The sequence below is a fragment of the Euprymna scolopes genome, chromosome 9, assembly GCF_053919585.1.
Source record: "Euprymna scolopes isolate OS-2025 chromosome 9, ASM5391958v1, whole genome shotgun sequence".
NCBI classification, from domain to species: Eukaryota; Metazoa; Mollusca; class Cephalopoda; order Sepiida; family Sepiolidae; genus Euprymna; species Euprymna scolopes.
Window position 1 is genome coordinate 140,546,427 of NC_136490.1, and position 18,697 is coordinate 140,565,123.

General features: G+C 33.5%; 1 protein-coding gene across 1 annotated transcript in view; it reads right to left on the reverse strand.

Moving 5' to 3' along the window:
• Positions 1 to 318: 318 nt before the first annotated feature.
• The window catches only part of LOC145284879 (proliferation-associated protein 2G4-like), a 57,285-nt gene continuing 38,906 nt past the window's right edge, over positions 319 to 18,697 (reverse strand). The window contains exons 9-13 of the mRNA XM_080133908.1: positions 15,393 to 15,471; positions 14,320 to 14,371; positions 6,165 to 6,259; positions 5,926 to 6,053; positions 319 to 2,123 (exon numbers count right to left, since the gene is read on the reverse strand). Coding sequence (XP_079990034.1) covers positions 2,001 to 2,123; positions 5,926 to 6,053; positions 6,165 to 6,259; positions 14,320 to 14,371; positions 15,393 to 15,471 — 477 coding nt within the window. The 3' untranslated portion in view covers positions 319 to 2,000. The remainder of the gene's footprint in view (positions 2,124 to 5,925; positions 6,054 to 6,164; positions 6,260 to 14,319; positions 14,372 to 15,392; positions 15,472 to 18,697) is intronic.

Sequence of the window (18,697 nt, forward strand, 5' to 3'; positions counted from 1 at the left end):
CTGGGCCTTGATAAATGGTGACCCCCATGTGTAAATAAAAAAACAAAAAAAAACAATGAGATTTATTTGGTGAACCGTTTTGGCACACATCAATTTTATGAGTGTTACTTGGTTACTTGTCAGGATGGGTCGATTGATTGGATTGGGCCTCATCTGGTTTCAGTAGTGGAGCATTACAGTTAATTGCCTTTTCTTTTTTTGATGTTCACAGTGCAAACTATGTATTTGTCATTTTATACGTTACAATTCATAATAATCAAAGGGGAGAGGGGGGGGGAAAAAACAAACAAAAAAAACAAAGCCAAAAGAAATGCAACATGACATCAAAGTTATGAACGAGCTGTTATTCAAGTTCAGTTTTATTATAATCAGTCAAGATCCACAATAAACATTAACATCACCAAAACAGAACCCAACCTGGAAATTTCAAAGAATGTTCCTAACAACACTTCCCGCCTTAACATTAAAGGCCACCTCTCCCAACAAAATAACAAACCTTTTGCTAAGAATCGATAGATACCATTTAGCTGTCTTGAATGAATCAGACAGAGAGCCTTTCTTTCCCCCCAAAAGAAAAAAAAAGATAATATAAAAAGCAGCAAACGAAAAGACATTCAAAGAATGAGTTTTCAGTTTGTCACTATGCAAGAATCTATATACAATGTTTGCCATGTTTACTGTCAGATAGCAACACAGTAATCGGCCGTTATGGATCATCTAGATGCAAATCAAACAGGAGGAAGAGGAGGAGGGATAGCGATTGGTGTATACACAAGAGAATGCATTTTTGCTTATCCTTCTTGTTTTTTTTTTTCGTAATCATGTACTGGAAAATGGGCTTATGCCAGTATGATGCACAAAGTGCCATTATTAGTAAGAACATGTTTGTGTGGTACGTGCATGAAAGCTAGTGTAGCATAAATAAAACAAATAAAAACAGAACAAAACTTCTGGTAGTTCTTTCCATGAACTCTTAAATATCAAACTTTGAAAACGTTCCCCAGCATTATCACAGTAGTAGAGTTAAAGTTTAAAGATTTTGAGAGGTAATGTAATTTAAGATTAAAAAAAAAAAAAAAAAAAAAAAAAAAAAAAATCAACCAGGTTCAAAACTGGTTTACCTGATCTGGAAAGAGGGAACGCAGCATAAAATTAAATTTTTGTGGAAAGAAAAGAAAGAGGAGAAAGGGAAAGAGAGAGCAAAAATGAGCAACAAAAGTTTGAGAGATCAAAAATAGGTAAAAAAAATTAAAAAAAAAAGTTTCAACTATGTTTTATAAAGTGTTAAAATTTACTTAAAAGATTAAAACAAACCATTTTTACAGTAGAAGTGAATGCTTCTCTTTAATCTGACAGAATTTAAAAGCAGCTGGAAAACAATTGGGATGAGTAGGTTATGTTTGCAATAAGTAAAACCATGAAGTTTCAAATATACATCCACCCTGTGATAAATGGAATTTGGAGAATTTATTTCATAACAGATTCTAATCACAATAAGAAAATTTAGATACCATTAAAAGAACTCCAGGAATTATACCATTTATATTGGGGGAAGGGGGTTGAAAGTCAGGAATATAAAATACTGCAAGATTTAATATGCAGAATGGTAATAAATGGGGTGGGTGGGCAGTTCAGTAAGCAACAATACTGGTTAAGTTTCCTTGTCAAAAAGATTGGTGAGAAAAAAGGAAACTCCACACCCCCAACAAGCCCCAAAACAAAGTTGGTATGCAGAGTTCAAACTAGGAAAGCTCACACGCACATGATGTGTCTAAAGTGATGATATGGCATTTTTTTTTATCCCTTCTCCTAACCCCAAAACCTTGGCAGGAATGAAATAGCAGGCAAATTGCCAACCAGCCAAGTGTGATTGATGGCACCAGAATCCAATTCTTCCGCCGTGTTCTGTGATTCCAAATAGCAAGTGGCCGTGCCGGAAGCTTGCCTCCAGGTCAAGCAGTGTTGGCATTTTTTTTTTTTTTTTTTTTTAATGTTGTTCATCAATGGACCTTTCCTTCCCCTTTCTGTTGGATGGTACCAGCAGCATTCTCTGCCATCATCCGTTCAGCTTTTTTCTTCTTCTTTTTCACATTTTTACGATCAGCTGAAGTTGCCAAGAGAGCCTGAAAGACAAGAATGTTAGGAAATTTAAAATATTTCAAATTTACAAATCACTTACATTCAAACAATTCTAAGAAAACTCATCCAGAAAGTGTTTAGAACTTAGTAATAACATGTGTAATGTTTGTTGGCTGGTTTGCAGTAGAAATACCAATCAACACATGCCTTAATCTTTCAAAACACAGAAAAGATACGAAAAAAATAAATAAAATAAAAATAATCAATTTGTTCTTTTCTTGTCCTCACATAGGCTCTCATCCATATTTGCAAAAACATTACTTCTCTCACCTAGATAAAAATTTGGTTTACAGAGAGTGCCCTGACCTGACTATTTCTCAGTTTCTAGAAACAATGTATAAATATAGATCTTTAATAAACATTTTCTAAATAACCTAAAACAAGAAACATTGTCAAGCCAACCAAAATTTACTTCTAAAACAAAACTCTATACTACTGCTAGACATTCTTATCGATAAAAGACACGCATACAAAAAAAGGGAAAGGAGGGGGGGGGCTGATGATATCTATAAAAGCGAGAATGTGTGTGCATGAGGACACTTCTCAGCATATATACTCAAATTCTTGATTTACAGGCTTGAAATTTGGTATATAGGGTATTCATACATGTGGAAAACTAATCAGTTTTCATAAGGAAAAAGGCTGCTAAGGGGTCAAAATTGAAAAATTGGGACGTAGGAGTCAAATTTTTTTTTTATCATTTTGTCAACTGTTTCACGACTGCATGCGTGAATTGATCACATGACAGGTTCCGTATGTTAAGAATAAGTAGGTTTGAAATTATTTTTTTTTTTTTACTTACACGTTAACTGTTTAGAAAAAAAAAAAAACAATACTCACATGCACATGTCTTAGTTTCTTTCCATTTTCTTTTTTTACACCTCATTTTTTAAAAAGAAATGTTACTACCAGACAATGGCGAATACATCTGCTAGTAGGATACTAAACATCTCACAATATGTAGGCAATATCAGATAAATTTATAATAGAATTTCTTGTGGAACTACTCAAAACTAGTAGAAATGTATTCTGTATCGCCACAAAACAAAACTACTCCCATTCAACCACTTGTACAATGCTCAAACCAAATATGGTTTCAGGACTGTACAATCCAATTATACTTATAAACAGTTTTCAACACCCATATACGGCCCCCAAAACATAACCATTATTCTGCATAATGATTGAAACATCACTATATTTGAAAAACACAGTAACACCTCAAAACATAAGATTTATAAAATTAGGTGATAAAAAGAATTTTTTTTTCTTTTACAAAAGGAATCATGTACTGGAAAATGGGCTTATGCCAGTATGATGCACAAAGTGCCATTATTAGTAACATGAATGTGTGGTACATGCATGAAAGCTAGTGTAGCATAAATAAAGACCACTTGAGGATAAGGGTTAATGAGTGTATGCTGGTCATCGAGACAACAATGTAGTGATCGCGGATCAAGTAAAGAATAGATACCCTGTAGCAGACGATGACGACTAGTGACAACCGGCGCACATTTCAATTGACACCGGTGATTCGACCTAACATTGGCACAAGCGCATGGTACTTGTACAGTTTAGTCCAGACATTAAAAAATGAAAATATTGAAAAAAGCATCCATCATTAAGCTAATCATAGAACTCTCTTCTATCATAGAACTCTCTTCTATCATAAGCCTCTCCTCGGATTAATTTTCTTCGACTCAACATTGCCAACAAATCACTGAAATTCTAACAATTATATTTTGAAAGACCAACTACTTCTATTCTTCTAACACACATATTTTGAACTTCATCCTCCACAACATCCAATGTATAAATATGAATCATTTTTATCATGTTAAATAAAACTATGACTGTATTAATGTTTAGTTTAAACTTTTTGCCACAATCTTGTTATGTTATCTATACATATCTAAAAATTAAGTACATCTATTTCTTAAAGTTAGACATCAATAGCTTTGAATGTAACAAATTGATATTTGATTCTGGCAACACCATTACTTTCGTTTATTAAATACTATCCCCTCCCCCCACAGGCATCACATTATCAAGGGCAAGAAGCCACTCGAGGATAATGGTTAAAGAGTGTACAGTAGAAATTGGACAATATAGTAATCAATTCGGTAAATTTGTTAACTTATATGGAACGGCTCATCAAGAACTTGTTTACGTTAGACTTCAACACAACCATATTGTAGGCAGCTGGAAAGCAGGAAAACGGAAGAATTCCATAGGCGTGCAGTTCTAAGAAAGAAGCTTTGTTCATGGAATCTACATTTAGGTACAGATAAAGAGTGGGGAGAATTGTTGATAGTGTTTTCAGCTAGATTCAATCTGATAATTCTTGAGTAATATAAGTTTCCAGAGATTCATTGTTTATTTTCATTGAAATAATCAGGATGAAAAGGTTATCCAATAAAATTGTTCAGTTATTTAAAATTGGTAAATGAAGAGATTCATTATAAGATTATTTGAAATACATAAAATAAATTTTCTTTTCAAATTTGGTATGCAAGATGTAAATATTGCTGTAACAGATGCTTTATACAATTAAAATAATACACAGTACCATTTAATTGACTGCATTTTGTTAGATAAAAATATTAGATTTATTTTTTCAGAATGATTTTATATAAAAAAAAAAAAAAAATTTTTTTTAAAGTTTATATCAAATAATCTTTACTTTTAGATGTTTTAAATATCTTGTACTAAAATTATTTTTAGTTTTTACATTGAAAATTTTTTTATTACACACACAAAAATTTTTTTTTTTAAATATATTATTAGTATTAATCAGAAGGAACTTTTCCTTGGTATACATCGGCATGACTCTTGCTAAACAGAAACTGGAAGTCAAAATAAAATGTTCGCTTTAACTTAAAATATTTAAATATTAAAGGTTTAAGGAAATTAGTATGTTCACTTGCATCAACAATATTGTTGTATACGTATGGTGCAAATGGTAACTGATATAAAATAACTGCTTTAATTTATCTTTACCATTATATAAAAAGAACTTTGCATGTTTCCTATGGGCTTGAAAACAACTGGGACGATTTATGAAATTTCACACAAAGGTACTTCATGAGCCTAACAGTGTTCTTGAATAGGTTTTGTATTGGAATGTATTCAATAAGTATCGATAATCAAAATAATCCGATGAAAAAAGAAACCAGTGATTTTGACCAAAGTTAACACCTTACATAGCCTAACATCACAAGTGCATTAGAGAAATTTTATTACCACACAAGTTGAAAGGCCCAGCATTTAAAATCAACAGTAGATTCTTTGATATGATAGAGGCATAATACTTTATCTTTGTATTTTAAACTTTAATTCAAATCATTATATATAAAAATAATTTTATAAAATCAACAGTAGATTATCTAACGTACCATGTAGACTACAATGGATTGTAAACCTAGTCACTGCAAGGAGGAATGTGAAATTTCTCTCAGTGCACCGGGATGGGACCCAAACTAGAGCAAACAATGAATCGATTTCATTAACAAATGGACAGTTTCACTGGTTTTGATGACAAAAATATAGAAGTGTGAAACATTCATTGATTTTCATTCAATACCGTGAAGCGTCAGGTCTCCTTGCTAGTATATTTTATTTCAAAATACAAAACATTCAACAAAACAAAATTAGGCACAGGGCTACTAATCCTAACCAGAGATCTCAGTCACCAAAATACCACATACAAGGAGTTGTCCTACTAAAGATTCCCAAATCAGTTTTTTTTTTTTTGCTTTGATATGAAAAAGGTGCCAAGAGATTTACCTTTAAGTTTTCATCAACTACTGAATGCTCAGATTGATAAAGAGAACTATCAAAAGGCGGGCTGGTGATTTTCAGTGGTCCATTTGGCATCAAGATTATTGTGAATTTAAATTGGGCAACATACTCTCCTACAAAGACAAATAAGCAAAAATCAAATAAATTTAACAGTTTATAAAATATTATGAATAATACATAAAATATTTCAGCATTGGATGATTGAACTTGTAAATGAATCTCACCTTCTTTCTCATAAAGGACGTTATAAGGCTGCATTAACTCATGCTTGACACATTCAACAACTCCCATTTTAGCTTTTTTCTCATCTTCAAATAACCTGGATTAAAAAATAAAAAGTAATCTTTGAAAACTGGGGATTAAACATCTAGTTAGTAGGTGCTTTTAACAGAAAGTTAAGTTTAATATTGGGTGGAGATAGACACTAGTGTTTCACAAGTCTATCAGCAAAAAAACTAAATTTCATACTATTTAAATTATATGTAGGAAATGATTTCATAATTTGCTAATTCCAAAAACTATCAACCTATATAACATTCACGCTATATCAACCCATTATTACATAATCACAACATTGGGTCATGTATTTTAAAAAGAAAGTTTAAATTTTCATTTTTAAGTCGAGTGGAGAAATATTTTTTTCCCCCCTATTTTATTAACCGTCACCATGGAGAAAAAAAAAAAGAGTGAAAGAGAAAATCTATAAAAAGAGAAAAGAGGATGAAGAGATGTGTAAAAAGAAAGAGGGAGTAGGGAAGAGAAAATAAAGGAAAAGACTAAACGAATGAGTGTGGCATGTTTCAACTCCACAAGTCTAGATGAATGGTGATTCAACGATTGACCAGGTGAAACTCAATTGGTTCACATCTGACTTCTCAAGAAGAGGAAAGTCAAGCAGAAGGGGAAGGAAATGGAACAAAAAAAAAAAAAAAAAAGCAAGTTTGTTTGTTTGTTCAGTTTATTGGCCTATCAACAGCTGCATGGTCATTTAAGGCCAAATAAGTTCATTTTTTTTTTTTTCTTTGGATGTCTTAGTAAGGTAGGTGTTCTTTATTTTCCAGTATGTCAAGGTAAGATTGGAGGAAGGTCTGTAAGAGATTTGGGTTGAAAAAAATTTTTTTTTTTTTTTTTTTTTGGTAGATTTATGCTTTGGAGGAGAGGTTTACCTCTTTCAAGTAATTTAGAATTGTTTTTTCATTTATTTTTTCAAAGAGATCTTTAATGTTGTAGTGTTTTTGGCGTAGGGGAGCTAGGTCAATGCAGTTAATTAAAAAATGTTTAACGGTGTAGTTTTCTTGGCAAGGTAAGCATTCAGGTGGATTTTCTCCTTTTAATAGGAATGAGTGGGTGATATTTGTATGCCCTGTTCTTAATCGTGTAATGATCACTTCTTCTCTTCGGTTTAGTTTAGATTTGGGATTCCATTCTCCAAGTGTAGGTTTGATTTCTTGTAGCTTGTTTTTTGTATAAGTGTTCCATTGTTGTTGCCATTTTGTTTTGATATACAGGTTTATGGTTGGTTTAAAGTCAGTGTAGGGGATTTTTATGTTGGAGATTTCCAAGTTTAGTGACTCTTTAGCAGCTAGGTCAGCTTTTGTGTTCCCTAGGATGCCAATATGGCTTGGGATCCAGCATAGGATAATTTGTTTTTGAGTATGAAGAAAATCGAGTTTGTTTAATAGATTAGTTATTAGCGGATTGCAAATGTTCTTTTCTTTTAATGAAGTTAGAACTGATAAAGAGTCCGAAAATATTATAAACTTGTTTGCTTGACCAGCACTTATAATATTAAGGGCCAGGTTTATTGCTGAGGCTTCAGCACTAAAGATGGAAGACCTATAAGGTAGGCGTTTTTGGATTTTTCTTTGCCGATAAATAGCAGAGCTTCCGACTTTTTCTTTGGTTTTAGCTCTGTCAGTATAAATGTGTTCATAGTCCGGATAGTCATGAAGAATGTCATGTATTTTTTCCATATAGATGGGTTTGATTGTGTTCGATTTGGGGTGTTTAGAGAGATCTAATAGTATAGGAGAGTGTTTTGGAAAGCCAGGGTGGATGTTTGAGTGTAGAAGCTTTGTGGATTTGCGAGATGTTAATTTTGGCTTCGTCTTTTATTTCTTTCATACGGAGACCATAAGGCTTGATTGCTTTTTCCTTTTTTTGGAATAGGATTTGGTGTTTGGGGTGAGAGACACTCTGGTATATAGGGCTCGAAGTGTTAGATGCAAGTTTTGTATAGTATTGTAGGGCTAATTTTGTCCGTCTCATTTCAAGTGTAGGTTCATTCGCTTCTGCATAAACTGGTGTAGTGGGAAATGCTCCAAGTGCTAGTCGGAGTCCTTGGTGGTGAATTGTGTTCAGTTCTTTAATGTAGGATTTTCTTGTTGCACCGTAGATAAAGCAGCCATAGTCCAACTTTGATCTTATCAGTGTTTGATAGAGTTTTAGAATTGTTTTGCAATCAGCTCCCCAGTTTGTATGAGCTATGGTTCTCACAAGTTGCATTCTTTGGTTGCATTTTTTCCTTAAGTATTTAATGTGGGGTATGAAGGTGAGTTTTTTGTCAAAGGTGATTCCAAGATACTTGTATTGATCCGTAACTGTTAGTCTATTATTGTTAATTTTTAGCTCGGGGTCAGGATGCATTTTTCTATGTTGGCAGAAGTGAACACATTTTGTTTTTGTTTGAGAAAAGCTGAAGCCATTTCTGGTAGCCCAGCTAGTAATTTTGTTGATGCATAATTGTAGGTGTCGTTCAATAGTGTTCATATGTTTGGCCTTAAAACTAATCATGAGATCGTCAACATAGATGGCATAGTTTGTTCCGAAGTTTATGTTATTAACTATATTGTTTATTTTCACATTAAAGAGTGTAACTGAAAGAATTCCACCTTGGGGAACTCCCAATTCTTGTTTTTGAGACTTTGATAAGATGTTTCCGAGTCTTACTTGGAAGGTTCTGTCACTCAGATAGTTTTTGATAAATGTTGGCATTCTGCCTCTTAGACCTAGTTGATTCAGGTCTTTTAATATTCCATACTTCCAAGTGGTATCAAAAGCTTTTTCTATGTCAAAGAAAACTGTTACCACATGTTCTTTGAGGATGAAAGCTTCTCTAATATAGGTTTCCAAATTTATGATATGTTCAATAGGGCTTCTGCCCTTTTGGAAGCCTGCTTGGTGTTCAGAGATTAGGTGATTTCTTTCTAGATACCAGGATAGTCTTCTATTGATCATTCGCTCGAGGGTTTTGCAGATGCAACTAGTAAGTGCAATGGGACGGTAGTTTATTGGATCTGAGGGGTCTTTTGAAGGTTTAGGTATGGGAATTATAAATGGCATGTCTCCAAGTGTCGGGGAATTTTTCATTGATCCAGATATCATTGAAAATTTTGAGGAGGTATTCTTTTGATTTCATTGGCAATTCTTTTAGGAAGACATAGGGGGAAGACATAGGGGATTTCATCTGGTCCGGCTGTTGAATTATGGATGTTTTTGAGAGATTCTTCTAATTCGTACATAGTAAGGATTTGATTGTAGTATTCAGTGTTGTCTGAATGGAAGCAGATTTGTTGTTGTTCTGCTTGGTTTTTGATGACTTGGAATTCTTTGTTCCTATTAGTTGGTGAGGAGTTTTTGGCAAAGTTTTCAGCTATTTTTTCTTTGTTAGTGATTTTGACATTGTGATGAAGGAGATGTTTATTAGCTTGTTTAGTGTATTTCCCAGTAATTTTGTTTATCATGTTCCATATTTCCTTAGGTTTGGTGTTTGAATTTAGTTGGCTAACATAAGTTTGCCATGTTGATTGCTTAGCTTGCTTAATGGTTCTGCGAGCTTTGGCTCGGTTTATTTTGTAATTTTCTAAATTTTCTTTAGTTGGTTGGCTATTAAATTTTCTGAGTGCTGTTTGTCTGGCTCTGAGCGCTTCTTTGCAATCTTTGTTATACCAAGGCTTGTTATATCTTGTTGATGGGGAGCTTTTAGGAATAGTTTTCTCAGCTATAATATTTAGAGTATTGGTGAAGTGGGTAATGTCATCATCTTTTGTTAAATTAGCTTCTTGCACTAGGTCTGTGTGGCACCTTTTTTTTTTTGAAATCTTCCCAGTTGGCCTTATGCAAGTTCCATCGGGGTGTTTTAGTGTCATTCTCTGGTTCTTGACCTTCTAGGATGATCGGGAAGTGATCACTCCCACAGGTCTCATGATGTACATTCCATTTATATTCTGGGAAAATACTGAGTTCTGATATAGTGAGGTCAATAGCCAAGAGTGTTCCAGAGCTAGGGTGAAGATAGGTGTTGGTTCCGTTGTTAAACAAACATAGTTGGTTTTCATCTAGAAAATTTTCGATAATTTTACCTCTTCTGCTTGTTTGTTTGTTTGTTTCCCCATAGTTCATTGTGGCTATTAAAGTCACCCATGAGGATAAAAGGTTTAGGGAGCTGTTGGATCAATAAGTTCAAGTCTGTTTTATTTATGTTTTCATTAGGTGGCAGGTATAGGGAGCAAATTGTTAGCGGTTTTCTTAGACTGATGGCTACTGCAACGGCTTGTAGTGTTATATTCAGTTTGATTTCGCTTTGAATTATATTATTATTAATTAGAATGGACACTCCTCCGGAGGCTCTATTTCCTTGTTCGTGTATATAATCATAGGTTGTATATCATTTGATATGTAGTGTGTTCTGAATTTTCTTATAAGTTTCTTGTAGGCATATGACTGCTGGGTGAAAAGAGGCAATGAGAAGGTTCAATTCGTCGAAATTTGCCTTTTCACCTCTAATGTTCCATTGAAGGAATACTGGTTTATAGGTCATTGGTGGTAAGGTAATGATCCTCTGTGCTGTGTTTTTTTTTTTTTTTTTTTTTTTTATAGTTGATTATGGGTTTTAGTATTGGTGTTGATATAAGGTATGGATTTAGTGTAAGTTGTGGAGGGTTTTCAATTAGCTTTGTCTTCTGTTTGGTCTTTTGTTTCGGGTTTTTTGTTTGGGGATCTGGAACTAGAATTAGCATGGGACCTTATGTCCGTTTTGTTTTGGTTTTTCTTTTGTTTTGACGTTGATCGATGGGAGATTTCTTGATTTAAGGTTTCTGTTTGTTGGTTTGGGTATTCTGTTTCCATTTCATCTTCAGGTTCAGTTTGATTTTTAGGGATTGGGGTTCTAGTTCTGGAGTTTGAACGGGACCTTATAACAGTTTTGTTTAGGTTTTTCTTTTGTTTTGGTGGTGTTCGATAGGAAATTTCTTGTTTTGGGGTTTCTGTTTGATATTCAGTCTCCATTTCATCAGTTTCTATTAAATTTTTGGTGAGGATTTCTATTTTTTGTTTTGCTGGTTTATTATTTGGTTTTAAGAAAGTTAGTTCTTGGGGATATTGGCTTTTAAGAGGGGAGGTTTGGGTTTGGGAGGAGATAAATACTTTATTGGGTTCTTTCCTAGTTTCTAGTTTTAACTTTTCTAGTTTTTGAAAGTGTTGTATTTTTAGTTTTTTTTGGAAGTTAAGCAATTCGTTTGGTTCTAGATGTACCAGTTTTTCAATAAGTTCATTGTATTTATCATTATCAGGCTGGTTGGTGGGATTTGTTTTATTTCTAATGACTCCTTCCACTATTGTCTTCGCTTCTAAGTAAGAAATGTTTCGTTTATGCTTTGTGGCTAAGATTTCTTTTTCAGTTTTCCATCGTTCACAGCTTTTTGAGTAGGCAGGGTGCTCCCCTTGGCAGTTTATACATTTGGACTCGTGACATTCTTGGTCATGGTGACTTATTTCTTTAGAGCCACATTTAGCGCACGTGGGATGACCTCTGCAGGCATCTCTATGGTGACCGAATTTTTGACAGTTGAAACATCTCAGAGGATCTGGGATGTATATTTCAACTGGTTTCATGGTGTAACCAATTTTAATTTTATGTGGAATTTTTGGAGTGTTAAATGTAATAATGTAAGTATGGGTTGGTATTTTTTCTGAGTTTTTCTTTATATAGATTCTTTTAGAGTCAATGACTCCTTGTTTGCTCAGTTCGTTTTGGATTTCTTCTGGTGAAGCCAGTGATAGTTCCCGGCTACGGATAACTCCTTTGGATTGATTTAGTTTATTGTGTGGGGTAACTTTAATGTTAATATGGAAAGTTTTCATATTTTCTAAATTTAGGCTTTGGCTTTTTGTCTCAATTTCTATTAATAGGTTACCATCTTTAGTTTTTTTTTACCATTTTAGGATTTATTTTCCTTGTTAACACCTTTTCAATGAGAAAAGGGGATAATTTTGACATTGGCGTTCCGTCCAATGATTCTAATACATAGTATTTAGGAAAATCCGTATTTTCCTCATTATCTGAGTCCGATAAGGCGCGTTTGTTTTTTTGTTTTTTTTTGACATAAACATGGATAAAAGTTTCTTTGCCTATGTTCCCCACCCACCTCGGAGCCCAATATTGGGACTTGTCAAGGGGGAAACCCATTCGCCTTGACAGAGTCAGGGCTACACAGGCAGTATACTCAGTCAAGTAAGAAATACCGAGCATCTGTCGTTACTCAAATTTTCACTACCCAAATCTAGAGTGAACAAAATTTTGTGATTGCAGCCATGTCGGGATTGGATTCTACACTTGCTGATTGACCCTTGGCCAGCGCTTTCGAACGTCTACTTTAGGAGTGAGGTTTATCAGTTTCTATGGTTTTGTTTAAGAGGATTTCTTTTGCTAATTTTAAATTTCTCAGTTTAGTCTGAACCATTGATAGTAGACGTAGTGCTTGACCTGACCAGCCGATTGATCGGATCGGGCCCCTCCGACCGCCCGTCTAACCGAGGTAAGGGCCAAAGAGATGTGTTAGGAAGAGGAGGCTCATGAACTCGTCCTCCAGGACCTTCAATCACCAGGATTCCGTTCCAAGGTGTCACGGGTCGCCACCCACGCCCAACAGGTGGCCCCATTGAGGGACTTTTACCCTCTGCAGGGGGGCAGTCAGTGTATTCTAATGCCCTACTGACAGGGCCAAAAAAAGCAAGAGACTAAAGGACATTTTTTGGCATTTCTCGGTGAGCAGTCATGGCTAACAGATGGAAAACGAATCCCATCAGAGCATTGACAAAGAAAAGACAGCCTTAACTTTGATAGGCATGAAAGACGAAAGAAAACTAAACAAACTTGTTGATAGTGAACAGGAAAAGAAGCAGAGAAGAAAAGAGATTAATCAAATAATCAAAAGAAAAACATGACTTGCAAAAACGATAAGTCAGACTTTAAATTGGTCTCAAGAAGAGATTGTTGTCGGAAAGACTGCTTTTGTCAAAAGATATTTGCCTAAGAATTTGAAAAGTGAAATTTGTCAATGCAAACCGAAGGTTGAATAGAAAATTGAATTTATTGATGTAGATGGCTGTTGATAGAGCAGTGAAGGAGATGAGGGTGACAATGTACCCCAGAGTTGTAGGCATGTTTGAACACAATGAAGCATGGCTAACCAGGACAAAAAGCTAAAATAGTAAAACTTGGCAATGTGGAGATACAAACAGTTGAATGAAATCCTACATAACAAACAAACTAAGTCTATCTTCTTTCTCCCTCCCTCGTGTGATGACTTGATAAGTTTTTTGTTTGTCAATAGGTTTTCCTCTCAGCATTTCGATATTAGTATAAGATTTCCCATCCCCACAATTTGTGTGTGTGTGTGTGTGTTTTTGCTACCCTCACCCCCAATATTATTTTATAAATAAAATTACTGAAAATTTGTGTTTTGCGTTCCGTTTCCTTCACTGTTTTTGTCTGCCTTATTTTCCATTTTCTTTTTACGGGTTTAAAAGAAAATATCCTTTCCTGTTTGTTAGACATGATATATCGAAACTCAGGAATTTTTTTTTTTATTGTTACAGAACAATGCCTTGTCATATCCCAACAGAATAGTGTTCATAACATGCATGCTATCTCAACATATATACTAAATATACACACCAAAGAGCCATTATTATCTAATTGGATAAGCAGCTGTCTTTTGGCACCAAGCCAACGTTACCAATTTTTTATTATTATTTTACATTTGTTAAAATTCAAGTTTTATGATTGAGGACAAATATGTAATCAAGATTAGTCCAGTGCGAATATATATAAAGTAAAATTTGAAATAAAGTTTCTTTTTAAAAAAATATAAAATGCAAAGAGGGCAAAATACATACAGTATGCCAAAAATTTTAAATATTTATAAGGAAAATGTATTAAAAAAAAAAAAAATAAATAAAAAAAAATCTGGCACACACATGCTTTTATATACAAAAGGTATCTGGTACCACTACAAAACTAAAATATTCCTTTAGGGGTTTAGAAACTCAACAGCAAAACATTGTAACCTTGAAATAAATCTGCAACAGAATACTTACCGCAATGTAAAAGGCATTAATCCATATTTTCGTTCAACCTCACTAAGGAATTCTGCGATGGAAATTAAAAAAATTTAATTTATCAATGGAGATACAAGTACAAGATCCTATAAAACTAAATAAATCTTAAAAAAAAAAAACCTCCCTAGTAATGTAAAATGCTGCTAGTTGTATATATTTTGTACTAATGAACTATCCTCCACCCTCAAGTTAGAAATCATTTGGTTCAATATGCTACGGTAGTGTTGTTTACAAAAGAAAGTGTTAAAAGTTTTTAGCCATTACACACATTCATGTAAACTTATGTTTGATAAGATAAAGTATCTTCAATTCAACTTCCAAAAAAACACAGCTGAAACCATTAACGACAAAAGATTAAACATAATCAGCTGTGATGAAAAATTAGTTTTGTAGAATAGATTTTACTACAGAGGTAAGGTAACTTGGATTCCACATTCAATTCGGAAACAAGTATAAAAGCTAAAGAATTTTATTCAATTGCTTTTATTTTTACTAAAAAAAAGGAAAAAAAAAAAAAAAAAAACAGCCAATCAGAATTGGTTTTTATTAAAATTATGATGCCTATAGTTTAATAAAAAAAAAAAAAATAAAAAAAAAATCACTTCATTTGATCAAGTTTTTTTTTTTACAGCGAAAAAACAATTTGTTATGATACTGATCGAAAGGCAGCCATGTTTTTTGTTTTATTTATTTATTTTTTTTTTAAAAAGCTAGTATTTAAGATTGGTCGGCACTTTAGAGCGAGTTATCTCTCCATGGCGTGTTCTAAAAATCCAAACATGGCTGCCTCCAGCATGCTGTCATAAAAACATGTTTTTCCGTTGTAAAAAAAAAACAAAAAAACTATCAAATTAATTAAGCGACCCCCTGCCCCGGAAAACTTCAGTCCAAAACAGCTACATACAATAAATAACTTTTTTCTTGATATTTTCATTTTTTGATGACTTGATCAAACTGTACAAATACAAAAATTATTTTACTTGTAAGACGAGGTTTCTATACTTTCATATTTGAAATCTTTAAAGAATATTGAGTAAAAAGAAAATACTTACGTCGAGAAATCCTCATCTTTAACTGGTAAATAATATCTTTCTTTTTGTAAATGGTTGTCCTCGTGTCAAACTCTTTACCCTAAAAACGAATTTTTTTAAAAATAATTTGTTCAGATACAAAGTTACGTCCAAACACGAAAAAACATAACATAAAAGTTACAAAATGTATTGCATATATTAGGTTTGTGTAAATCATATTTTGTTACAGAAATCTCAAATTCTAATAATACTAAAACATTGACAGTGGAGATTATATATATATATATATATATATATATATATATAGTTTTAAATGAATGAGACTGTAGTAGTCCTTTAAAACAGATCAGATGAACTTAAAGACAATACAGGACCAACACCAAAAGTCCCCACTGCCTGCAAACTGTTCCATGTCGCTGCGTAACTTCACCTTTTTCTAGGAATCTCTAATAAATGTCATAAAAATTTCTCAGTCTGAATATCCCACCAATGTCAATTGTTGCTTAATAAAAAAAATTTAAAAATAAAAAAATAAATAATGCCCGTTAATTCTCTATAAGCGAAATTTGAATACGTTATCAACATAGTTTTCAAGAAAAACATTTTTTCTTTTTTCAAATGATTGTTTGGAAAGCAATCAGGTCTTTCTTTCCATAACACTTACATGTAAGACATGCAGATGTTCATTTCTGTTCAAGGTTCAATCCTGCTTACTAAAGAAAATACAGGATCAACACCAGAAGCCATCATTGCCTGCAATTACTAAAAATTTGCAACAATCTAGTAATTTTCTAAAGTCCCACTGTTGATAGCAATTAAGAGTAAAGATTAAAAATAAAACAATTGTTGAAATGTTTCCAGAAGACTAAAACATGTCTCTAAAACATCTTGAACAATGAATTTATTTAAAACATTCGCATGTGTAGTCCACAGCACTGAGAATAAACAAAGAAAACCAGTTAAAAATAAGATTAATACAGGATTTAAACTACTGCCTCTAAAAGAGAAGTCATCTAATTCAAGCATCATTTCAAACCACTTAACTAATGAGTTCACTGGTTAGAGAAACTGAAATTGTACAAATAACTCATTTTCCAAACCTTGAAATTAGTTTTTGTTTACTAGCAGGGAGACACAATGTTGTCTGGGATTGAATGATGATCAACAAATGTTTCACATTCCCATATTTATATTGTCATCGAAATTAGTAAAATCGTCCATTTTTCAATCAAATCAATTAATTGCCTGCTCTAGCTGGGGACCTATCATGGTACACTGGGAGGAAGCTTAACATGCCTCCCCGCAGTGATTTAGTCTACAATACGTTGTAATCTACATTGCACTGTAGAAAACGTACTGTTGATTTTATAAAATTATTTTTATATAAAATAGCTTGCATTAAAGTTTAAAATACATGAGCCAAGTATTATAATTTAATTGCGCTCTAAACAGAAACATTCATTCAGAAAGCACCCATGTCATATCAAAGAACCTACTGTTGATTTTATATGCCGTGCCTTTCTGCTTATGTTGTAATAAAACTTTTTAAATACATTTGTCATGTTATGCTGTATAAGGTGTTAACTTTGGTCAAAATCGCCTGTTCCTTCTTTCATCAGATGTTTTCAATCATCGATACGTATTGAAGACATTCCAATACAAAACCTATCTAAAAACACTGCCAAAAGTACATTCGTGAAATTTCATAAAAATTGGCCCAGCTATTTTGGAGTACGTAGGGAACGCATTCACACACAAAATATAAAAGGAACTAACTTCCTTATATATAATAGATATTTTTACTCAAAATACAATTAAATAAAACATTTCACGTTTTGGAATATTCTCATATTGCAGCTGATTGTAACATTTTTTTTTTTAAATATGCAATTGTTGAACTTTGAATCTATATGAAATTACCCCTTTGTGCTCTCATTCCATCAGCAAGCTACCCAAATGGATTAAATAAAGGGTTCTGTTTAAAATTCCAAAGTTAAACAAGATACACCCGATTGTTTGGTTTTATGGCATATCAACCCTTTTCAGGTTATTTATTGCAGAATCCAGTTATTTTGGAAATATTCATGTTACATCCAGTTATTTTGTGTAAGGTTTTTATTCTTCAAGCTCTTTGTATCTTCTTTGTAGTGTTTGGTTGTTTTATAGTGGATTTTATCGAGTTTTGTTCCTTGCCCTGCAGAACATTTTTTTTTTTTTTTTTTTTTTTACATAGGCATCACCACATTATCAAGGCCAAGAGGCCACGCAAAGATAAGGGTTAAAGAGTGTACAGTAATCATTAGTAATGAAAATTTGGTAAATTTGATAACTTATATGGAACGGCTCATCAAGAACTTATTTACGTTAGACTTGAACACAACCATATTGTAGTCAGCTGGAAAGCAGGAAAACGGAAGACAATTCCACAGGCGTGCAGTTCTAAGAAAGAAGCTTTGTTCATGGAATCTACGTTTAGGTTTAGGCACAGATAAAGAGTGGGGGGAATTATTGATAGTGTTTACAGCTAGACGAGTGTTTCTTGTGAAAGTTTGGCGAGGGGGGACCATAGATTGAAGCTCAGTCGAACACTTTCCATGAAAATAACGATACAGCAGAGACAAACTCGCAACATCTCTTCTGTGAGATAGAGGTTGCAAGGAGGAGAAAAGGACATCTCCTATGAGGCTACGAAGTCTATGTTGAACTCTATCAAGGCAGGACAAGTTCTTTCTAGCAGCTCTTGCCCAGATGTGGCAACAGTATTCCATCCTTGGACGTACCTGGCTCTTATATAGATAGAGAATAGCATCAGCAGTGAGATATTTACCGGATCGATAGAAATGAATGAGTTTTGTAATGGGAGAAAGAAAAAGGTTGCAGTATTAATGTTTGGTACATTTTTAGTTAGGAAACCAGTCAGGAAATGGGGTGGAGGGGAGATAAAAAGAGAAACGGGAAAAAGGAAAAGGTGGTTTGTTTTTTGTTTCTGCAGAACATAAGTTTTGCAAAAGTAAGTATAAAAATAAAAAGCAATGTTAGGTGCATTTTATCTCAGGAAGCCAATATCTTCAGACAGGCTGATTTGGTAGCACCAGAGGTGCACCTGAAGGAGGTCAGAAGTTACATTGTGAAAATAACATCCAAGTCTGAATAATCCACACTTTTTCTGACAGTATGAAGATAAAAAAAAAGAATAAAATAAAATAATGAAAAGAAAAAAAAAATATATAAACTAGCCTGGGTGCCCAGCGTTGACATTTATATGTGTGTGTGTGTGTTGAGAAAAAAAAAAAAATTTTTTTTTGTAGTAGGCAGGTAGGCTTGAA